This window comes from Anoplopoma fimbria, chromosome 24 (genome assembly GCF_027596085.1).
Source record: "Anoplopoma fimbria isolate UVic2021 breed Golden Eagle Sablefish chromosome 24, Afim_UVic_2022, whole genome shotgun sequence".
Taxonomy (NCBI): Eukaryota; Metazoa; Chordata; class Actinopteri; order Perciformes; family Anoplopomatidae; genus Anoplopoma; species Anoplopoma fimbria.
The window spans coordinates 1,547,184-1,567,158 of NC_072472.1; the positions used below are offsets into that span (position 1 = coordinate 1,547,184).

The 19,975-nt window shown below is 36.6% G+C and overlaps 1 protein-coding gene across 2 annotated transcripts; it reads right to left on the reverse strand.

Moving 5' to 3' along the window:
- On the reverse strand, window positions 1-15,404 carry slc25a14 (solute carrier family 25 member 14). Of its 2 annotated transcripts, XR_008532407.1 has the most exons (10): window positions 15,241-15,404; window positions 14,503-14,657; window positions 13,543-13,681; window positions 12,793-12,887; window positions 9,004-9,089; window positions 8,224-8,319; window positions 7,086-7,210; window positions 6,741-6,954; window positions 5,399-5,589; window positions 1-3,997 (listed from the first exon to the last, which is right to left on the reverse strand). XR_008532407.1 is itself a non-coding variant. In XM_054626466.1 (9 exons), the coding sequence occupies exons 2-9, from the start codon at window positions 14,564-14,566 to the stop codon at window positions 5,548-5,550; spliced, it is 861 nt and encodes a 286-aa protein (XP_054482441.1). In that variant the 5' UTR covers window positions 14,567-14,657; window positions 15,241-15,404; the 3' UTR covers window positions 4,871-5,547. The 2 variants fall into 2 exon arrangements, 1 of the variants encoding a protein (XP_054482441.1); XM_054626466.1 differs by lacking the exon at window positions 1-3,997 and having other exon boundaries at window positions 4,871-5,589.
- Window positions 15,405-19,975: the final 4,571 nt, after the last annotated feature.

A 19,975-nucleotide genomic window follows, 5' to 3' on the forward strand; every position in this document is an offset into this window, starting at 1 on the left:
TTATTGCAAGAAAGAAAAACACCCCAATGTTTAACAGTCTGTTATTTCCCCTCAATTCTGGACCTTTCAAACACAAAAACATGGGGGGAAAAAGTACTTAAAAGTTATTTCTAAAGTTGATTGTCACTAAAACAGATGAGCAAGAAGACACAAACTGATACAGAAACAATCACAGCATATATTTTATTTGAGTTAACATTGAATTGATACAAAGCCAAACCCAAAGATAAAAACTTAAAAACACTCCCCACTGAAAAGTTCCACCATAAAATCATCAAGCGTGAAGATTATAGACAGCAAACACACACCAAAGTGCAAAAACGTCAGGAGAAAATGTACAATTTTATATTATATCGTTCTCTCCTGTCAGACTACCACACAAATAAAAAAAAGTGTTTAAAAATCAGAATAAAGAAACTTTTTTGACTGAAGCTTCTTTATAAAAGTGGGACATTAACAACTTTAAAAACGTACAACCTAATATAAGGATTCATTTATAAACATTTAAACTAAAACGTCAAGAGAAATATTGCAAAACTTCCGAATAAGATCTGGAGGAATGATGCCGATACTAAATCAATAAGACAATATCGTTTTGATTCAATCAGTGAAACAAAAAATCTGTTTTGTTCAACGTGAGACTAAAAACAAACCAACTTGATTCAGGCACAGAAAGGAAAATAATATTCTGATTATCTATACTACAACTACTATTAAACAACAGAAAAGCATCAACAGATCTAAAAAACCTGATTACGTGACACATTACGGAACTATTTCCCGTCTCACGATCAATCATAAGCTCTCCTTCCTAAAGATAAAGTGCTTTACAATCGCCTTCAGTTTATCAAATAACATCATGCTCCTCTTTTTATACAAAAACAGGTTTTCTTTTATTAAAACAAGAAAGTGTGTTCTATCATTTAGGCCACAGAGCAATTTTGTGGATTTATTTCCTTTATTAGGCTCTCAAAAACAAACGTCACTCAAGGTTCCACTTTCTGGCCTTTTCTGGAGCTTTCTACTGAGCAAACTCGCATCAGTGACGCAGTGAAACAGACTGGGAATGTTAAACTAGAGACTCTTAAATGGAGCTCAAAGTGTTCTCTGTGAACATTAAATAATGGGAAGGGAATTAATTATTTGGTAAATAAGTGAAAAGGTGCTGAAGGAAATACTTTATCCTTAAAGTTGCAAACCTTAAGATTTCAGTCCGGGTACATTTTGAATTTCTGTTTGAGTGAAAACAAAAAAAATGTTCCATTAGTTCTATTTCTGTGTGTATACAATGGAGCAAATGTTAGTTTAGATGTACCACAAGGCTTTAGTCTTGGTTCTCTTTAATTCACCAAATGTAAACGATTTCATCTGCCGCCCTAAAAAACAATATGCAGATGACACCATTTTATATGCCACGGACTCTTCTCTTCATCTGGTTATTACAAATCTGCTTTTGATACCTTTCAAATATCTCTTATCAACCTTAAAGTGGCAATCCTTAGATTGAATTGGTTGATTTAGAATTTCTATTGGAGTGAAAACAATGGAGTTTTTTTTCTGATACATGAGTTTTACAGAATTGTGTGCACAGTTCAGTTTTTTGTGTGTTCACACTGTTATAGTGACTTAAACATTTATTTAAATGAAAAATGTTCAATGTTGCAGCTATAAAATGACCATTTGTATGTTAATGACTCACCTTGTGTCACCTCGAATACTTTAAGAATACTTTGTTTTTAGTCACATGGTTTGCGGAGCGTAAACAAATACTGAGGCGATAGATGGAAGTAAATGGGGGCCGCGCTTAAACACATGCATGTTCACGAAAACATCACTAATTAAAACACTTCAGTTTCCGCTCAAGTGTTTTAAATAGAGATGTTTTTGTGAAGATGCAGGTGTTGAAATGAGACTGATTATTCTGCACGAGTTGTGTGAGAGTTAATAAACTTGTGTTTTGATTTAGTTTTACTTCTATTCATCAAGACTTTTCTCTGTTTTTTGATTCTTGTTCAACGTGGAGTCATAAGAGAAAGGCTTTCTTTACAAATTCAAGTTAACACGAGGCGAGTAATTCATATACAGAAAGTAATTATACAGGTGAAGTATTCCTTTAATGTGGTCGACTCTGAGCACTTTGTAAAAAGTTTACAATCTAAAAAAAAACATGCCAGTGGAAGGACTAAATACATCCACTTAACTGTAGGTTCACGTAGCTCAAATAAATAACTTATTCTCAGGTCAAATCAAAACAACATGAAAAGCAGAACTCTATAAAATAATAATAAAAAAAATAGATAACTCTGCAAACATAATATATGGTTCTAAAATGCCAAAATACGACAACTTTTACAACACAAACAGGGACGAGCAGAGACGGAGATCCTTCTGGACGTTTTAGAGGCCGGACAGTTGATGAGACAGAGAACTAAGCTTTCATTTATGGATTCACATGAAGAATTAAAAGTTATTTAAAATGCATTTGGTTTAGAGAGCTCATTGTATGTTATGAATCAAAGTCTCTTTAAGACTTATCTTAAATAAAGTTAAAGCAGCGTGGTATAGTCATGTTCGGCCTCTTTTCAACTATAATCTAAGTTTAAATCGTTTCACTAAAAACGTCAGAAAAACTGTCAAGATTTCTCAAACCTGGCTGAACTGATCTCAGCAGGTTAAAGTTGTCAAATGTGTCCATGTTAGTCTGGAATAGATGTAAATAGAAGTCTATTAATATAGAAATGTTAACAGACGGTTTAACTGGCTCAGATTAATTCACATCTATCATTTTGGAGCAGCTTTTTAAATTTCAACTTCAATATTGAGAACTGCAAGAACAGTCTCAAGTCTGTCCACAGCTCAACACTGATCTTTGTGAATTGGTCTGTTTTTGCAATAAGGATCATTGGCATCAAAAGTTGTTTTTTTTTAAATGCTACAAACTTATTTGAAAACGTGCAAATACCAGAGGAGCACCGGGACGGTGAAAGGTGCATTTGAGAATCTTTTTTTCTGGTCTTTTTTGTGCAGGTTTAACGGCTGCAAAAGTGGGGAAACCCTTTTTGACGCACACAACTTCCAACAAAAAAACCTCGAGCACAAACATTTTCAGATGACCAAATACATATTTTGGTGACTGGAGATGGCGTTTACAAATCGGTTTGATTCTGGATTCTGCAGTCACGGTACATAAAAAAAAGAAAAAGGTCAGTTTGTGAGATTCCTGTAGCTGCAGATTTATGTGAGTTTTTAGGCAAAACCTGTCGAGTGTCTCTTTATAGATGAAAACAAACTAGGAGATAATAAATACAAAATATGAACAAGATTTAGCCGAGCTGCACAAAAGCAGGAAACAGCAACGAGTCCTCCAGCAGGTCACATGCTGTTGAAGCGTTAGATTAAAATATATACGAGTTATATAATCCAGCATGTTTGTGCAGTTACAAGAGAAGAAAGAGGACTTGTCTCAGTCTAAAGGTTATTCTAGGACATTCGTATATAACCTAAAAAAAGGATAAACAAAAGCCAACAAATAAAAACCTTTTTAAAACAAACGGAACGACTGAAACACTTAAATAAAGCATTAAGAGGTTTGGTGATGCTGGTGGATGAAGAGTGAGGTCACTCTGCTGTGTTCAAGTCAAGCAAAATAAATATGAGCAAAATTCTACATAGCATGTGTTATGATCAGTGTTAAACTATCGCTTACTTATTCACATAAAAAATGTGAAATATAACTTCCTTAAATTTCGTTTGATTTACGTAATTTACGGTATGTTATCAATCATAACATCGTGAAGACTTATCTTAATTAAACCTCTTTTGAACGTTTCTGTTCACATCAGTTGCGTCTTTTCTAGTCGTGCCTTCACCTCAAACCACAGTAAGAATATACGACATAACTGTACAGTCATTTCTACATTATGTACTGGATCGATGTCTCGTGGGTCCAAAATGAAATTAGCTTCCAATGCTGCAGACTGGAGTTGAAGAAAATAAACTGAAAAATAAATGTAAAACAGCTTCATTAGGAGTGATTCATCTGGACTGAATATCTCCTTAAAAATAAAAACAAAGGAGAGAAAAGACACCTTTTTGTTGTGAATGAATAAAAGGCTCATTGAAAGCTTTGGTCCAGATTTCTGCTTCTTTCAAGTAAAACTTCAGCGGCTCTTTAAGATCCCAGATGTTCAGAGTTTGTTTTCCAATGTGTCTGAATTTGATTATCCTAACAAATCATAAATAGAACCAAACACACAAAGTGTTGAGTCATTTTCTGGCAACTGATCCATTTCAAGATTAAAACTGAATTTTAGAGGCACCTTTGTCGTTACACTTTGATATACAAAAGATCACAACATATCGCTGAGTGTCATTTTTGAGTGTCAACTGCGTATTTGGGCCTTTGTAGGTTAAAAGAATAATAATTACAGAGCTGTGGGAGGAGGGGGAATATTCTTAAAAAAAAAAATTCAATGATTTATGTAAATTAATAAGAAAATAAACTGATAGTCTCCAAGATTTAAATTACAAATTTACCAGAAAAAAAAAAAATCGGATTATTCTCTGAGATTAAAGTGGTATATTTCCGAGAAAGAAAATCACAAATTTACAAGAAAACAATTAAATATTCTCAGAGATTATTAAATCAAACATTTGCAAGATCTATCGCAAATTTACGAGCAAAATAATAAAATATTCTCTGAGATTAAAGTCACAAATTTACCAAAAAAAATAAACTCTCGGAGATCATAATTTACGAGAAAAAACAATGAAAATTCAGACGACGGTGGAATTTGGGACCCTTATAATTGCAGTTTTTTCTCATAATTTAAAACTTTAATCACAGAAATTCAGTTTTTTTACCGCCCTCTCTTCCAGCCGTCGTACATTTTCCTTACAGAGATTAACTGTAACTCCTCCTTCTTTTTGTCAATGTCTTAATTCTGTTCTCTTGGTTCAGTAACTTCCTGTAACAGTCAATTTGTCGCCTCTCTCATGTTTAATCTGACTGATGCGGTACCTACGGATTCAAAATATTGGGTTGCTAAACGTCATTCACTTTACAATTTCACGTTATTAACTTTGTAAAACTGTGAACTCTGTGACGCTTATAAGGAAATTCATTTTTCCAGTTTTTTTTCCAGATCTGTCGACGAACAATCACAAGTGTCAGTTAAAAAAAAAATTAAAAATAAAGAGGCCGAAGGTCACCAAATCCACGGTTGGTAAACTCTCAGCTTTCAGTCTTCTGCTACAACGGGAACATTTAGCTGCCTGGTGGAGTGTCGGAGCAGGCTGATGGTGAGAGCGGTCACCATAGCGACAGTACGGAAAACACAACCAGTGACAATAAATAAAAAACACACAGCAAAGAAAACAAATGATTTGAGAAACGTACGATTTGGATGAGCATGGGGCAGATGACTTATTATAGTGTCGCATCATTGGTTTGACTTTGAAGGTGTGAATGAGCTCCAGGTGCTGCCGTGCTCACACCCGTCTGACGCCCAACACAACAGACCAGTGAAGTCCCACTTCCTGCTCCGCTTAAAACGGGAGCTTCTTCAGCTGCTCGAAGGTGATGAAGAACTGCGATGTGGGTTGAGGAAAAGCTTCACGGGTCATATGACAACAGGAGAACCAGACTTCAACTCTGACCTTTAGGTTCCAACCAGGCAATCCGATTGGTCAGCTAGACATTGGTCATACATTGTAGGTGATATTCTTCATAACTAAACTACTTCATAACTTTTCCTCTGTTGTTTTGTAGTTCATTTTGACTTATACGGTTGACTTACTTTGGATTAATGCTGTGATGACATCATCGCTGTCCGTGGTGCTGAACTGTGGACTCTGTCTAGACTGATGGACCAGGTCCAGTAGAACGGTACCTTTTATGGAGGTTTGAAGGTTTCTAAAAGACAACGCTTTAACGCCACCAAAACAACACTACTAGTGTATTGTTCCCATGTTTGTTTAGCAATAACTTCAACATTTTAGTTACAAAATAAAAGCTCTATACGTATAAGGGACAATCGAAATGAAACACAACTTATATATATATATATATATATATTATTATTATTATTATACCAGGCCTATGGCTTAAAGGGATCATTTCGGTGTTTGAAATGGGGTTGTATGAGGTATTTATCACAGTCAGTGTATTTTCACATACAGATGATGGTCGGCATTTTGAGGTTTGGATGTAGATTTTAGTTTTTGTGGTTGTAGAAATGTCATATTTATGGTGCTATTAGATTGCTGCGACGACTGACTGCACTGAAAATGTTGTTTTTGAAAAGCTAAACGCCAACAAATATGGATTGAAACAGAATATTTTGATAGATAGAAACATGTTGGAATTTTTTTGAAATTATGATATTTGTCTTTTTGACTTCTGAAGTCATTGGAAACGTTGGGATCACAATCCTACTTCACCACCTCTGGAAACGTATCCTACAAAGAGTACAATGCTACTAAAATAATGTAGCCTGATCTTTATCTGACACTGTGCAGAAATACTGGGTTTAAAACAGAATGACTAGACATGCAGAAATATGAAACGATATGAAGAAACCTATTCAAACTATTCAGTCTATGTAGACACAGCAAAATAGTATTAAAAGTCTGTTGTACAGTATATCTGGATAGATTAGATACGATTTAATTTATTTTAATGTAATTCCTCAATGTTTTAAAGATCTAGAAGCGATCAGAAGTCTGTTGTAAAAGGATACGATGATGTTCCAAGGCCCCAGCCTCAGCCAGTTGGGCCAGAATCCCTTATAGAGAGCGAAGAAGCCCTCGTTCTTCCACGTCTGCATCAGTCCGTCCATCGTTCCTTTATACATGGGTGCTCCCGACGAGACTCGCTGGTTCATCATACGGGTCCGGACCACGTCCACGGGGTTGGAGGCCAGCGCCCCCGCCAGGCCACACGTGAAACTAGAACTGTATGAAACAAATTCAAAAGTTTCATTCAAAAGTCAAAAAGCGCAGTTTTAATCTCTGCTTAACTGAAGAGAAATATGATCATAAAGGAAAACCATCCCTGATCTAAAAAAAACAGAGTTTAAACTTACATAAAATGTGTCAAAATAGTGTCTCCCATGGCGCCTGAGCGAAGGAGGTGCTTCTTCGTTATGTCATAGACAGGAAGTTCCACCCCGACGACAATGGCCGCTCGCTGCGCTGTGGGGATGACACCCTGAGGAGGAGGAAGACAAAAACAAAAAAAAGCTCAAACAACTAGAAAACAAGAATCCATGTGATCGAGATAACTTCGGATGTGTTGAAAGGTGGAATCTTCCTTTTTTTAATGGCGCTAGCAGTTTCCCCCCGCCTCCAGTCTTTGTGCTAAGCTAAGCTAAACATGTCCTGAATCAATTTCTCTGTATTTCCTCCAAGAAAGGCAACAAACAGACGCACTGTTAACAGTTTCGGCAAACCAACCGACCCCTTTAGGAAACACGGACCCCGTCTCGTTACCAATGCTTGTCAGAGTGTGTGACTTTATTGTTATGTCATCACCATTCATATCAAAACAACCAACGTGTTAATGATCAAATTGTTTACTAGAGCGGCGTGGTAGAAGAAGTACTCAGATCTTTTAATTAAGTAAAAGTAATGATACCACCGGTGTAAAAATACTCTGTTAGGCCTACAAGTAAAATATCTACATTTAAAATCTTCGTAAAAGTACAAAAGGTATTAAAAATATAAAAATACTTAAATTATTTATATATATAAAAAAGGATTCATTATTTATAAGATAGAAAGCAATGACCAACTAGACCAGACACACTTTGTGCATTAATAATCATTCAACCTGTTTTTCATCTGATTATTATCAGATAAAATCTTGTGTAAAATAACTAAAATGACAGTTATTTGTTTTTACGGTTTAATATAATGTGATCACGTAAACAGTTTTCATCGGCTTAAACCAAAATATTTCCCGTTTTTCTTTGATAAGATGAAACAAAAAAAAACAAAAAAAACAACAACTTTTAGTCAAGTTTCAGTTGACTAAAAAAACAGATAAACAAATAAAGACAATAGAGACAGAACCAAGACAAAATGAACACAGTATCCACCACTCGTACATACATACATACATACATACATACATACATACATACACATACATACATACATACATACATACATACATACATACATACATACATACAGCACTATAGAAGGTAAAGCAGCACTCACTCTCCACAGCCCTCTGGTTCCTTCAGTCTGGTAGATGTTCATGAAGTTGGACATCATGCTGCCTTGGAGCAAACTGCCCTGAGCCTGCATTCTGATCTGGGACAGAAACAAACAACAACAAGAAGAAGGTCAAACATTGTTAATACAACAGAGCGTCTGAACTCAAGTTTAAGGATTTTAAAATACATAAAACATTCGAGGATGTAATCAACACATGTTCTTTGTCAATGACTTAATATTATGAGTAGTAAATCATCCACTCATTTTAAATGAGTTACATTTTAAACCTCTTAAAGAACACACATGAAATGTAAAACCTGTGAGCATTTTGTGTTCATGGTAGGAGAAGTTTAAAGAAAAACATGAATTAATTGACATGTTTAAAACAGTACAATAGTAATATAAAACAGCAATGAATATATTCAGGGTTAGACCTCTTTTTCCTACATTTCACAGGTGATTTTAACAGTTTGATTCCTGATCTTAGTTGAGACAATCTGATGTGATTGACAGCAGTACAAATTCCCTTTTTGGGTCGAGACTTGTTCATAAATATTTGCGGGCGGCTGTGGCTCAGGGGTAGAGCGGGTCTCCAATGAAGACTTGAGACTAAACAGGGAGTAATATTTATACCATGTGATGCAGAGCCTGATACCCAGGAATAGAACATTATGTGATCAAGAAGGAATATTCTAGCAGAGGTTCTTGATATTGATTGATATATATATTAGTAACTACAGATATTGCAGTCTGAGCCTTGTCCCCGGCGTCATTGATCACCTTGAGGACGTCGGTGGGGTTCGCCAGAGAAGAGGACAGGACTCCGGACACGACGCCGCAGAAGACGTTGATGACCATCGTCTCATCTGGAATGAACGAGACAAGAAATATTAATTAAAGAAACCAAAAGCAGCCAATGTTCAGATTTAAAAACACAATCAGTTCCTATAAAGTGTCATTTTCAACCCGCTAAAAAAGACATTTTACATTTATTCTAATTATTAAGATTCAAAAGGTTTACCTTGCAAACAAAAATGGTCATAAAGTGAATCAAAAAGGCAGATTAGATGATTTAGTAAAAGTATTTAACACATAATAAAGCAGCTTACATTCCTCTATTGAGGTGTATTGTTAGGACTTTACACATACTAGTACTCTTAGCGATACTCTCATCTGTTGTTTTTGATTTGATTGTTTGTCATTTTGTGTTTTCTCTGCCGTGATGTTTGTCAGAGTAAAGACAAAGACAAAGAGACAGAGAGAGGACGTTTGAGACGAGGACATCTCCCTCCAGAGCCTCTAAAGAACCGTTAACTCCAGACCACATCAATACTTTCGGGTTTTACTCATTTGGAACCGGTTCCCGTTAAGAACAGAGTTTCAGAGAGGCATCATTTGTCATGCAGCAAAAAAAACATCCCACGTCCTGCAATGTGACTGTTGTGCAGAACAGAATGTCGATGCTGAAAGAAAACATCGTGCAGCAGAACATTCAACAGAAAAATGAAGAAAGAGCGCTTTGTTTTTTGGAGAAACAAACATTTAAAAAGATGCAGTTGAGCCTTGGTAACTAAACCCCTTCTTCCCCTGATTAGATTCCCTCCTCGCTCCCTTTCCTTCAACCCTCCCTGATCTACTTTTCACATTTGATTCAGAATCAATAACGTTCAATAAGTACACAGACATCTGCCCTGATTCACTGGTGCTGACTCACTACGGTCCATGCAGAAGAGAAACAGAAGGAGCTTCCAGTTTAATGAGAAGCGACGCCACAGAGACGGATATTTAGTCGTTGATAGCAGAACCGGTGAACATCCAGGACTCTCAAACAAAAACAAAACAATAAATATCATGTACTTCAACACACACTTTGTTATTGTTTGTTCTCATTAATCTCTGAGGATCCACGTCAAGGTTCTTCCCAAAAACACACCAAATCCAATTTATTGATTTGTGTTCAGGAAGAAAGATCAATTAGGAGCTTTATTATTGACAAACTGTATAAAACAGAAAATACGACTACTGTTGGGCAGGAGGGAAGGTTGTTGGGTCCAACATTCACCTCATGACGTGAACCAGAGTTGATGTTAAACGTACTGTACGTAGTTGTTTTAAGCAAAACTTTGATGTCTTTCCAAAAACTAAAAGAAGTGTTTTTTGTTGCATGAACCTGATTTTAGTTTTTAACGTAATGTTGTCCTGGGGAAAAAAAGTTGACAAAAACAGACAATTCGGGTCTCTATACAGTAAAAACATTTACCTGCACCATATTCTCATTTTTACTGAACAGAGCTTGAACGCATCTTTTTGTAAAAAACAAATCAAAGATATGAAAGGGAGTGATTTTGAGATTGTTGTTGGGACAGAGCTGGCCTCTGATCTCGACTCAGCCTCACACTTAATTCACAGAAGTGAGATTCAAATCAACTCCTCATCTCAAGCAAAGGACCATATTTACAAAAAATGTAGAACTACTCCTTTAAGAAAAAACCACAGAAGAAGAAGAAACATAAAGCTTCACTCTTTCACTCCCATCAATCACTCCGATTCTGCTCTCCTTCCTTGACATAATTTAAATTATTTATCTTATGTGCACTGATTGGCCATGAAATATTGAGAGGAGCATAAGGAAAGAGAGAGAGAGAATAAAGAACCAGCCAACAGGAAAAAGAGAAATGACAAATAAAAGAAGCAGACGGAGAGGTAAGAGAAGAGGAGACGGAGTGGTCACAAACTTAAATGGCTGATAAATGTAAATGCAAACCAATCGGTCTGATAACTGAAGTGAACGTCACAGTAGAAAAAACAACAACTAGCAACTAGTTCACGGTAAACTGTGCTAATTAAATCACTGTTGTGGTAATTATGTACAATCAACTGCTCTCAATTAGGGCTGCGACAAACCAATATTTAGCAATTCATCTGTGCATCATTTTGTGTATTAATCATTTTGTTGTGCGTCTTCTTCAAATGTCTTGTTTTGTCGGACCAACAGTCAAAAACCCATAAAGACATAACGAAGTGAAGCATCATGGGACTTTTTGGGGGGAAAATAATGTTTGGCATGAGTTTGTTTGATGATGTTTTTCAATTTGAAAGATAATTGTGCACGTCAAGAAAATCTTATTATGCCACAAAGCTGTTGAAGTATAAGACTGTGAAAAATATGCAATTAGAAAGACGACACACAAAACAACATCTGGTAAGATAACGTTAAATTTGGAACGTAGCCAGGTTAGCTAGCCTGCTAAGAAGCTAAGCTAACGGCCATGTTGGTGACGTAGTTTGTGTGAGATGGGAGTTATAACAGACGCTCTTATATTATACTAAACTTACTATATCAAACCCATAATATACTGTTTTTATTTAACTAATATATTTGATGCTCTATTCCATCCCATGATAAATTACTGATCTAAATATGTTAAATGTTGGCCGTCAGAATTTATCATATTGTTCTTTATTATGTTGATATTTTACTGCTTTTTGCATCACATTCTACATTATATTACATCTGTATTATAAGAGAGACAAACACTAAGTGACACTGTTTAATCATACCATTTATCAGCATTGTGTTTGTATTTATGTTATTCCTATATACCTTGAAGTATTTATTCTTTACTTTCTCTATTTATCTTGACCATTTCTGTCTTTGTGCTGCTGTAACAACTGATAAAAAGGTTTATTTAATCTTAAGCTTGGGCTGATTTGAAGCTAACACAGAACAGCCTTCATGCTGCCTCTTTGGGTCTTAAATGATGGAAGATCTGTCTGTTTCCATTTCAATCAAATATATAGAATTGTGTGATCGATGTCAGATGTCAGGAGCACTTACAGCTGCCTGACTCCCTCTCTCGCTCTCCCCTCGCCTCTCTTTCTCCCCCCTTCCCCCCTTCCTGCCTTCCTGGAGGCTCTTTGTCTCTTATTTAGCTTTCAAATTAGTGCCGGCGGGTTAACACACGCTCAGTCTGCTTCCAGACGGGTCAACAAAGGTTGACAAGACACATCCGACTCTGGTTTGGTGGATGTGAGGTGAACAGAAATCTGATGAGGATAGACCAACATCACCAGGCCAAGATGTTTAAATCAGAGGGGCAATCGATCATAAAACCTATGGATCATATTCACAGATCGGATCAGCACAAAAGAAAAAAGGGAGCAAATATATACGAGATACCCGATTAGTTTTTTGACGATGTGTTGTATTTACAGTAACAGCCTACGCTTCAAAATGATATTGTGGTATACATTTTAGGCCATACATCCCTAAGCTAATGCTGATGCGTTCAGAGTGTTTCCACGACAAACTCTCAAAAACAAAACAACCATTTCAATGTTAAAATTCTACAGAACAACACAAGACTTTTTCTCTCGTTTTGAATAACTGGTCAAGTAATTTGTTGTTTGGCCATCTGCTGAGCAAAAGACACGTTTCTTATAGTCGAAAAGGTTTCTTTAAACTCTTTCTCTGTTTTCAGGATGTAAATTTAGAGCCTTGAGATGAAAGATTTTAAAGGAGAGGTTAACAGAGAGGTAGAAGACAGGATGTTTGAGGACATCACTCACCTTCTGGATGAGTCACAAACAGCCTCTTCAGAGAGTTGTAGGTTCCTATCTTGATCGTCCCGTAGGAAGCTTGTCTCAACAGAGCAGGAGAAATCCTGAGAGGAGGAGGAGTAAAGTATGATCATTAACATCAACTCTTATTTAAGAGTCTGAAATCCAAGCACACTGTTTATCACTCAAAAGCAGAGATGAATCTTAAATCCTTTGGATCGCTGCCGCTGCTGCTTTGAAAGTCAAAAGAGAAGCTGGAACACATTTCCTGTTCCACTGGGCTTCTTTCAAATCTTGCTTTGATTCAGCAACGTCTCAGTTCAAACACCCACTAAGTGCAGAGCTTATTACTGCACAAGCTGTTTCACATCAGCACGGGAGCATCATGTGTTGAGTTTAACACGCTTGAAATAAAGCATTTCTTCTATTAACACATCAAAAGTGTCAAGATAGAAGAAGAAAACCGTAAAGGTGAGAATCTTCTAGTGTCTCATGATTTGATTTTAATTCTTGATTTAAATAGATTCTGCAGAGGTACACTATTAAAGCCGACCCCACTCTGAAAGTTCTTCTACTTTCAGAAAGTACATCTCCTATCGAGGACCTTTTATGGGGGGGGGTAAAATGTCCCCAGAACTTAATTTAGACGCTGGTCCCTGCGGTTGAAAGGTAGTCAGTTCCTAATTGCTTTAAGTTCCTGCATCGGAACGGACGCTAAACATAGTGTTTGACTTCGCACAGAAAAAGCCTCTTCCATACCCGGAGTAGAGCGCTCGGATGCCCTCCTCCTGGCCGATCCTGTAGAGGGCGTGGAACATGCCTCTGTAGCGCACCTCCGTGTACTGGGACTGACCCTGGACCTGTAAGCGAGTCTTTGTCAGGTCAATGGGAAAGGTCCCTGAGGATTAAAAATATAGGAATAAGAACAACAACATGAAGAACCCTAATAAAAAAGTTCAACTGAAAAATGGAAATAAAGCTAGTGGAGTCATGTATGGATGATATTTTGCACCATATATTGATAAAATATCAAATTCATACTGCTAAGTACACACAGTTTTCAACTTGAATATTATCATAACATCCAAAACGATTTTTGCAAGATTTGCTATTCAGGCAAATTTCTCTTTTTGTGCAACACAAGAAAAATGAGATGCAACATGAATATATATATAAAAAAACAACAAGTAGAACTTTACATTTTTGGCCTTGCAACTTGAGAAATGGGTAATATATCTTATGCATCATGCAGCACTCTTTAACTGAACAAATGATTGTGTGTTTGTTTATATTTGTATTAAATGTATTCTATTTTTCTGCACTCTTTCATGTCCTTTGTTTGCCTTTGGGTGACATATATATATATATATATATATATCAGTCTATCCATCGACTAACTGATCCTAGCTCTGTGACCCAAATGTATAAACTGTAAACTATTTAAATAAGCAGTGTGGGTGTAAACCAACAACCTGCCTGGTTTCTAACTTGGTGAATTGTGTACGTCTGCACAGCGCATATCATGTGCAGCAAAGAGCTCTGAGCTCTCATCAGCTGGATGCATGTTGGCTTTCTGCAGCCGGCTGATGCAGACGCAACATTTTCTTGTGTCTGCAAATACAAAAGATTATTTCCATATAACAATGTGCTGCCATGGCATGCAATGAATCCATGTGATTGGCTGGGGTCTGCATGTGGTGGTGCATCACTTTGGCTCACCGAATTCTGCGACAATCGAGGCCATCCCCCCATAGATGAACGGCTTCCAGTTCAGGTGGATCATCTCTGCAGAGGCCGCCGCCGCTTCCACCTGCTGCAGCCCGGCTAGAAACAACAGCAGTCCGGCCAGGCAGAGGTCAACGCAGTGCTGCGACCTCAGACAAGACAACATGGCGAGAAACATTGAAAATCTGGAGATGCTGCAGATCAGCGAGGCATCCTCAGCATCAGCACCCAGCAGACTGCGCCGCAGACAGACAGAGCACCACGCATACTGCTTCAGGGGCTCCTATTGGCTGCGTGGTCTGTCACTCACATTTTCAAGCGATTCTATTGGCTGCTGCGGGGGGAAAGACGGCACACTGCTTGCTTGGCTCCTATTGGCTGCGAGATCTGCCCCTCACATTTTCAAGCGATTCTATTGGCTGTTGCGCCGGCATACTGCTCGCGGGGCTCCTATTGGCTGCGAGATCTGTCACTCGCATTTTCAAGCGATTCTATTGGCTGCTGCGCCGGAAGAGGCGGGAAACGGAAGCAGCGTCACGATAATTAAATTACAGTTATTATAATTTATTATTATATAAAAACAAGTGCTACTCATTGATAACATATAACTCTTTATTTAAACTACTTTATTTTATTTTTTTATTTAATTATAAATGGTTGCGGTTTAGCTGATGCTAAGCTAACAGCTAGGCTAACTAGCTCCCCGTCACGTGCAGCGGGAATGTCACGTACCTGTAGAGCCGCTAAAGTCCTCCACCTGCTATTTGACGCCGTTTCCCGTGATTTAACACATATCCTGACTTTAGTAAAGTCCCAGCAGAGAACTTATAGGTTCCGCTAATGTCAAATAAAGCAGAAAGCAGCTTCTTCTTCTTCTTCTTCTACTGTTTTTTTCCTTTTTCTTCTTCTTCGTTGACGTTAAACGGTAGCGGACATCCTCACTACCGCCACCTTCTGGAGCCAGTTAACTCCCATTTATCAGTTATTTCCCTTTATTCTACCTTTTCACTCTTTAGTTTGTGACTTTGTTGAACAAAATAAAATAATAATAATAATAATAATAATAATATTAAACTGTATTCCTATGACACCTTTAATATAGTTAATATAGTAATAATATTTCAGTTATTGTGGATTCTTTACTGTTTTTATTGCTTATTTATAATACTTTTTTATCTTGTTTGCACTATAACCTCTACTGCTGGAATCCTGTAAATTTCCCCGGACTAATAAAAGGACTAATAAAGGATTATCTTATCTTATCTTATTTTATCTTATCTTATCTTATCTTATCTTATCTTATCTTTAATACAAGAAATACATCATAAACATTATATTAAAATAGACCTAGAATTAACACAAATGCCATAAATAATGGAAAATAAGATGAAAAATTAGCACGCGTTTAAAAATAAATATAATTCATAACATAAGATGGAAAATACACTGAGTAATAATAATATTAAACTGTATTCCTTTTAATATAGTTATAATAGTTTTCTGTCTGTATATATAATATTTCAGTTATTGTGGATTCTTTACTGTTTTTATTGCTTATTTATAATACCTTTTTATCTTGTTTTTCTTTTGCTATGTCTCTTGTTTGCACTATAACCTCTGCTGCTGTAATCCTGTAAATTTCCCCGCTGCGGGACTAATAAAGGATTATCTTATTTTATCTTATCTTTAATACAAGAAATACATCATAAACATTATATTAAAATAGACCTAAAATTAACATAAATTAAATAAGATGAAAAATTAGCATGAAAAATTACATATAAAAATAAAAATAAATATAATTCATAACATAAGATGGAAAATACACTGAGTAATAATAATATTAAACTGTATTCCTACGACACCTTTAATATAGTTATAATAGTTTTCTGTCTGTATAGATAATATTTCAGTTATTGTGGATTCTTTACTGTTTTTATTGCTTATTTATAATACTTTTTTATCTTGTTTTTCTTTTACTATGTCTCTTGTTTGCACTATCCTCTAGCTGTAATCCTGTAAATTTCCCGCAGGACTAATAAAGGATTATCTTATCTTATCTTATCTTATCTTATCTTTAATACAAGAAATACATCATAAACATTATATTAAAATAGACCTAGAATTAACACAAATACCATAAATAATGGAAAATAAGATGAGAAATTAGCACGCGTTTAAATATAAAAATAAATATAATTCATAACATAAGATGGAAAATACACTGAGTAATAATAATATTAAACTGTATTCCTACGACACCTATAATACAAGAATTACATCATAACATGCTAAACATTATATTAAAATAGACCTAGAATTAACATAAATGCCATAAATAATGGAAAATAAGATGAAAAATTAGCACACGTTTAAATATAAAAATAAGATGAAATATAATTCATAACATAAGATGGAAAATAAAAAAACACTGAGTAATAATAATATTAAAATCAGTATAATATCATATTTAGAGGTGTTTTACATTTTTTGTCAACCCAATTTAAATGTATGAGGGTAGGTGCACAATATACAGTAAATATTTTTAAATACATTTTTTTTTTACTAAATATACTTATGCATTAGTGAAATTATGTAGTTAAACAATAAATATATATAGGGGGATACTGTAAAAATGACACAAAGGCTTTTTAAGAAATTTTGTTTTATTTGATTGAATATATGAGTGGATCTGCCAATATTATAAAAAGAAAATATTCAGACACACCTGCTGTCCTTAAATACAGCTTAAGGTGAGAAGTAGGTAATAAAGTAAAATCAATTACAACTGTCATATAGCCCAGAGTTAATTTATAACTCAACAAAAAAAAAAAGAAAAGTTGTCACCACACAACTATGCACACAGATGTATTTCTTTTCATATATCAGTTTATAGTTTTCTCCCTAATCAGCTTTTACTCCTTCACCTCCTTTCTTCTTATTCTTCTTAGATTTAAAAACACAAATTCTGAATCAGACCAATAGCTTTTAAACCCTCAGTTGACCTCTAACCTGTTACGACTTCCGGTTCCGCCGAGTGAAGCCGATGCAGAAGTGTCTTAAAGCTGCATTCTCCCAAATGTCCACCAGGGGGCGACTCCTCTGGTTGTATAGAAGTCTATGAGAAAATGACTCTACTTCTCTCTTGATTTATTCCCTCAGTAAACATTGTAAACATGAGTTTATGGTCTCAATCTCTAGTTTCAAGTCTTCTTCAATACAGCATGATGTTCATTTAGTAAATGATGCTCCATTTAGAGTCAAACAGACCATAAAGCAGGGGATGCTTTAGGGCGGGGCTACACACTGATTGACAGGTCGACACCAGAGACGTATACGGCGTCTCTACGTCACTCCTCCTCAGTCCAAATATGGTCACTTCCTGTTCACTGGTTGCAAAAAAACCAACATGGCGACGGCTGAAATCCAAGAGGACGACGGCAAGATCTCCAAATGAATGACTCCAAAACATCAGTCCAAAAACCAATGGGTGACGTCACGATGACTACGTCCACTTCGTATCTATGGTTTCTATGTAAAAACCGGTGATGCTAACATCAGCAGAGTACGTTAGCACATCATTACGCTAGCTACTGAAGGTAGACTGAATGTATTTTAATGATTGTAACAGTGTTCCTTCATTTCATTGTCGTCTGTCTGGATCTCCAGAAATCTCTCTGAAATCGCTTTTTCCAAAGAAAGATGATATTTCTTCAGTGGATGCAGTTCGTGATAGTGTTGTCTCCATGGTAACGTGCCTCTGACAGCTAGACGGAGAAACCCTTTCGGACAATATCAGATATTTAAAAGAAAAATGAATTCATGCATGTTGGCTTTGGGGAGTATTTCCTAGATGTTGGACCTGTTAAGACCTCTAGTATGTTCGTTTGCAGGGAAGAAGATTTGCATGAAAATACAACAATACTGCCACACATTTCAAGCAGCAACTCACTCACCTCTCCACCTCACTCCCACAATGCTAATCTACGTCAGTATAAACAAAAGTCCAGACACTCTTTGCTTCCTAATCTGAAATATAGTCAGTAGCTGGAACCACATGCAGAGGAGTTTGTGGAAACTTCAAAGTCCAAGAGTGGAGTAGCACCACTCCTCTTCCTCTGTTGCTTCTTCTTCTTCTTCTTCTTCTTCTTCTTCTTCTTCTTCTTCTTCTTCTTCTTCTTCTTTCTCTTTCAATGCACTACTGGAGGGCATGGCTAAAAACAGACCCAGTGGGAGGTCAGATCCAAGGTTTTTGGTGTAAACACAGGCAGCGCTGTGGATCAGAGGGTGGTGCGCAGCAGTCGGATGACACGCTGGTAAAGCTGCTGGACGACCGACGCCAGATTCCTGAGAGGGAAATTAAGAAGAAGGGTGAGCTAAGGGATGGAGCAGCGAAAAGGAAGAGGAAGAAAGGAAGAAATACATTTTCTGCACTGGTTTGCTAACAAACAAATCAACCAATCACGTCGTGAGAAACAGACAACATGGAGGCTTCGTAGTCCGACACCAAGATGGCAAACTTTATTTCTCATTTCACACCTTGACAAAAGCAGCGCAAATCAGGTTCACTCCTTTGTTCTTACCTTTCACAATAAAAGCCCCTGACATGTATGCTCTTAGAAGTAAGACGGGTTCTCCCTGAAGGGCTGAGGTTCTACCCAGGACCCTATACTTCTGGAGAACTTTTTTTTTGGATGAAAAAATGGTTCTTAAAGGAACCCTTAGTCTTACAAAGAACCTTTGAAAAACCCTTTGGAAAGACTAAGGGTTTCATCAAGAACCATTTTGTATCCAAAGGAAGAGTTCTTCAAGGATTGTTGAAAGCACGGGTGTTAAAAGGGTACACCTACAACGCAGGGTTCTATTGGAAACCCTTGAAATATAAATGGGTTCTCAGTAGAACCACCTGGTTTGGTTCTAGAAGAAACCATTGGAATATTAAAGGGGTTCTCAGTAGAACTGGGGGTTCTAGAAGAAAATCTGTTGAAATGGTTCTCAGGGGGATGGGTTCTAGAGAAAATCCTTGAAATATAAAATGGTTCTCAGTAAACCAGCCTGGATGGGTTCAAGAAGAAACCCTTGGAATTTAAAATGGTTCTTGGGAGAACCCCCTGGGTGACGTCTAGGGGAAACCCTTGAAATACAAATGGGTTCTAGAGAACACCCTTTAAATAGGAAATGGTTTCTTGATAGAACCCCCTGGGTGGGTTCTTGTTAGCACTCCTAGAAGGGGGAAAGGTTCTGGATAGAAACCGTTAACCAAAGGTGATTCTGGGTTGAACTTTCACAGATGGTATAACCCTTTATGTTGGGTTCTCTGTAGAACCCTCTGATAGGCTTCCAGGTGTATTTTCACTGTAGTAAAACTTTTAATAAAGCATGAGAAGTACAGCATACTTACATGCATGCTACAGTAAGTTTTTTAATGTATTAATATCTACATATAAAAACACAAAAACTCAGTTTT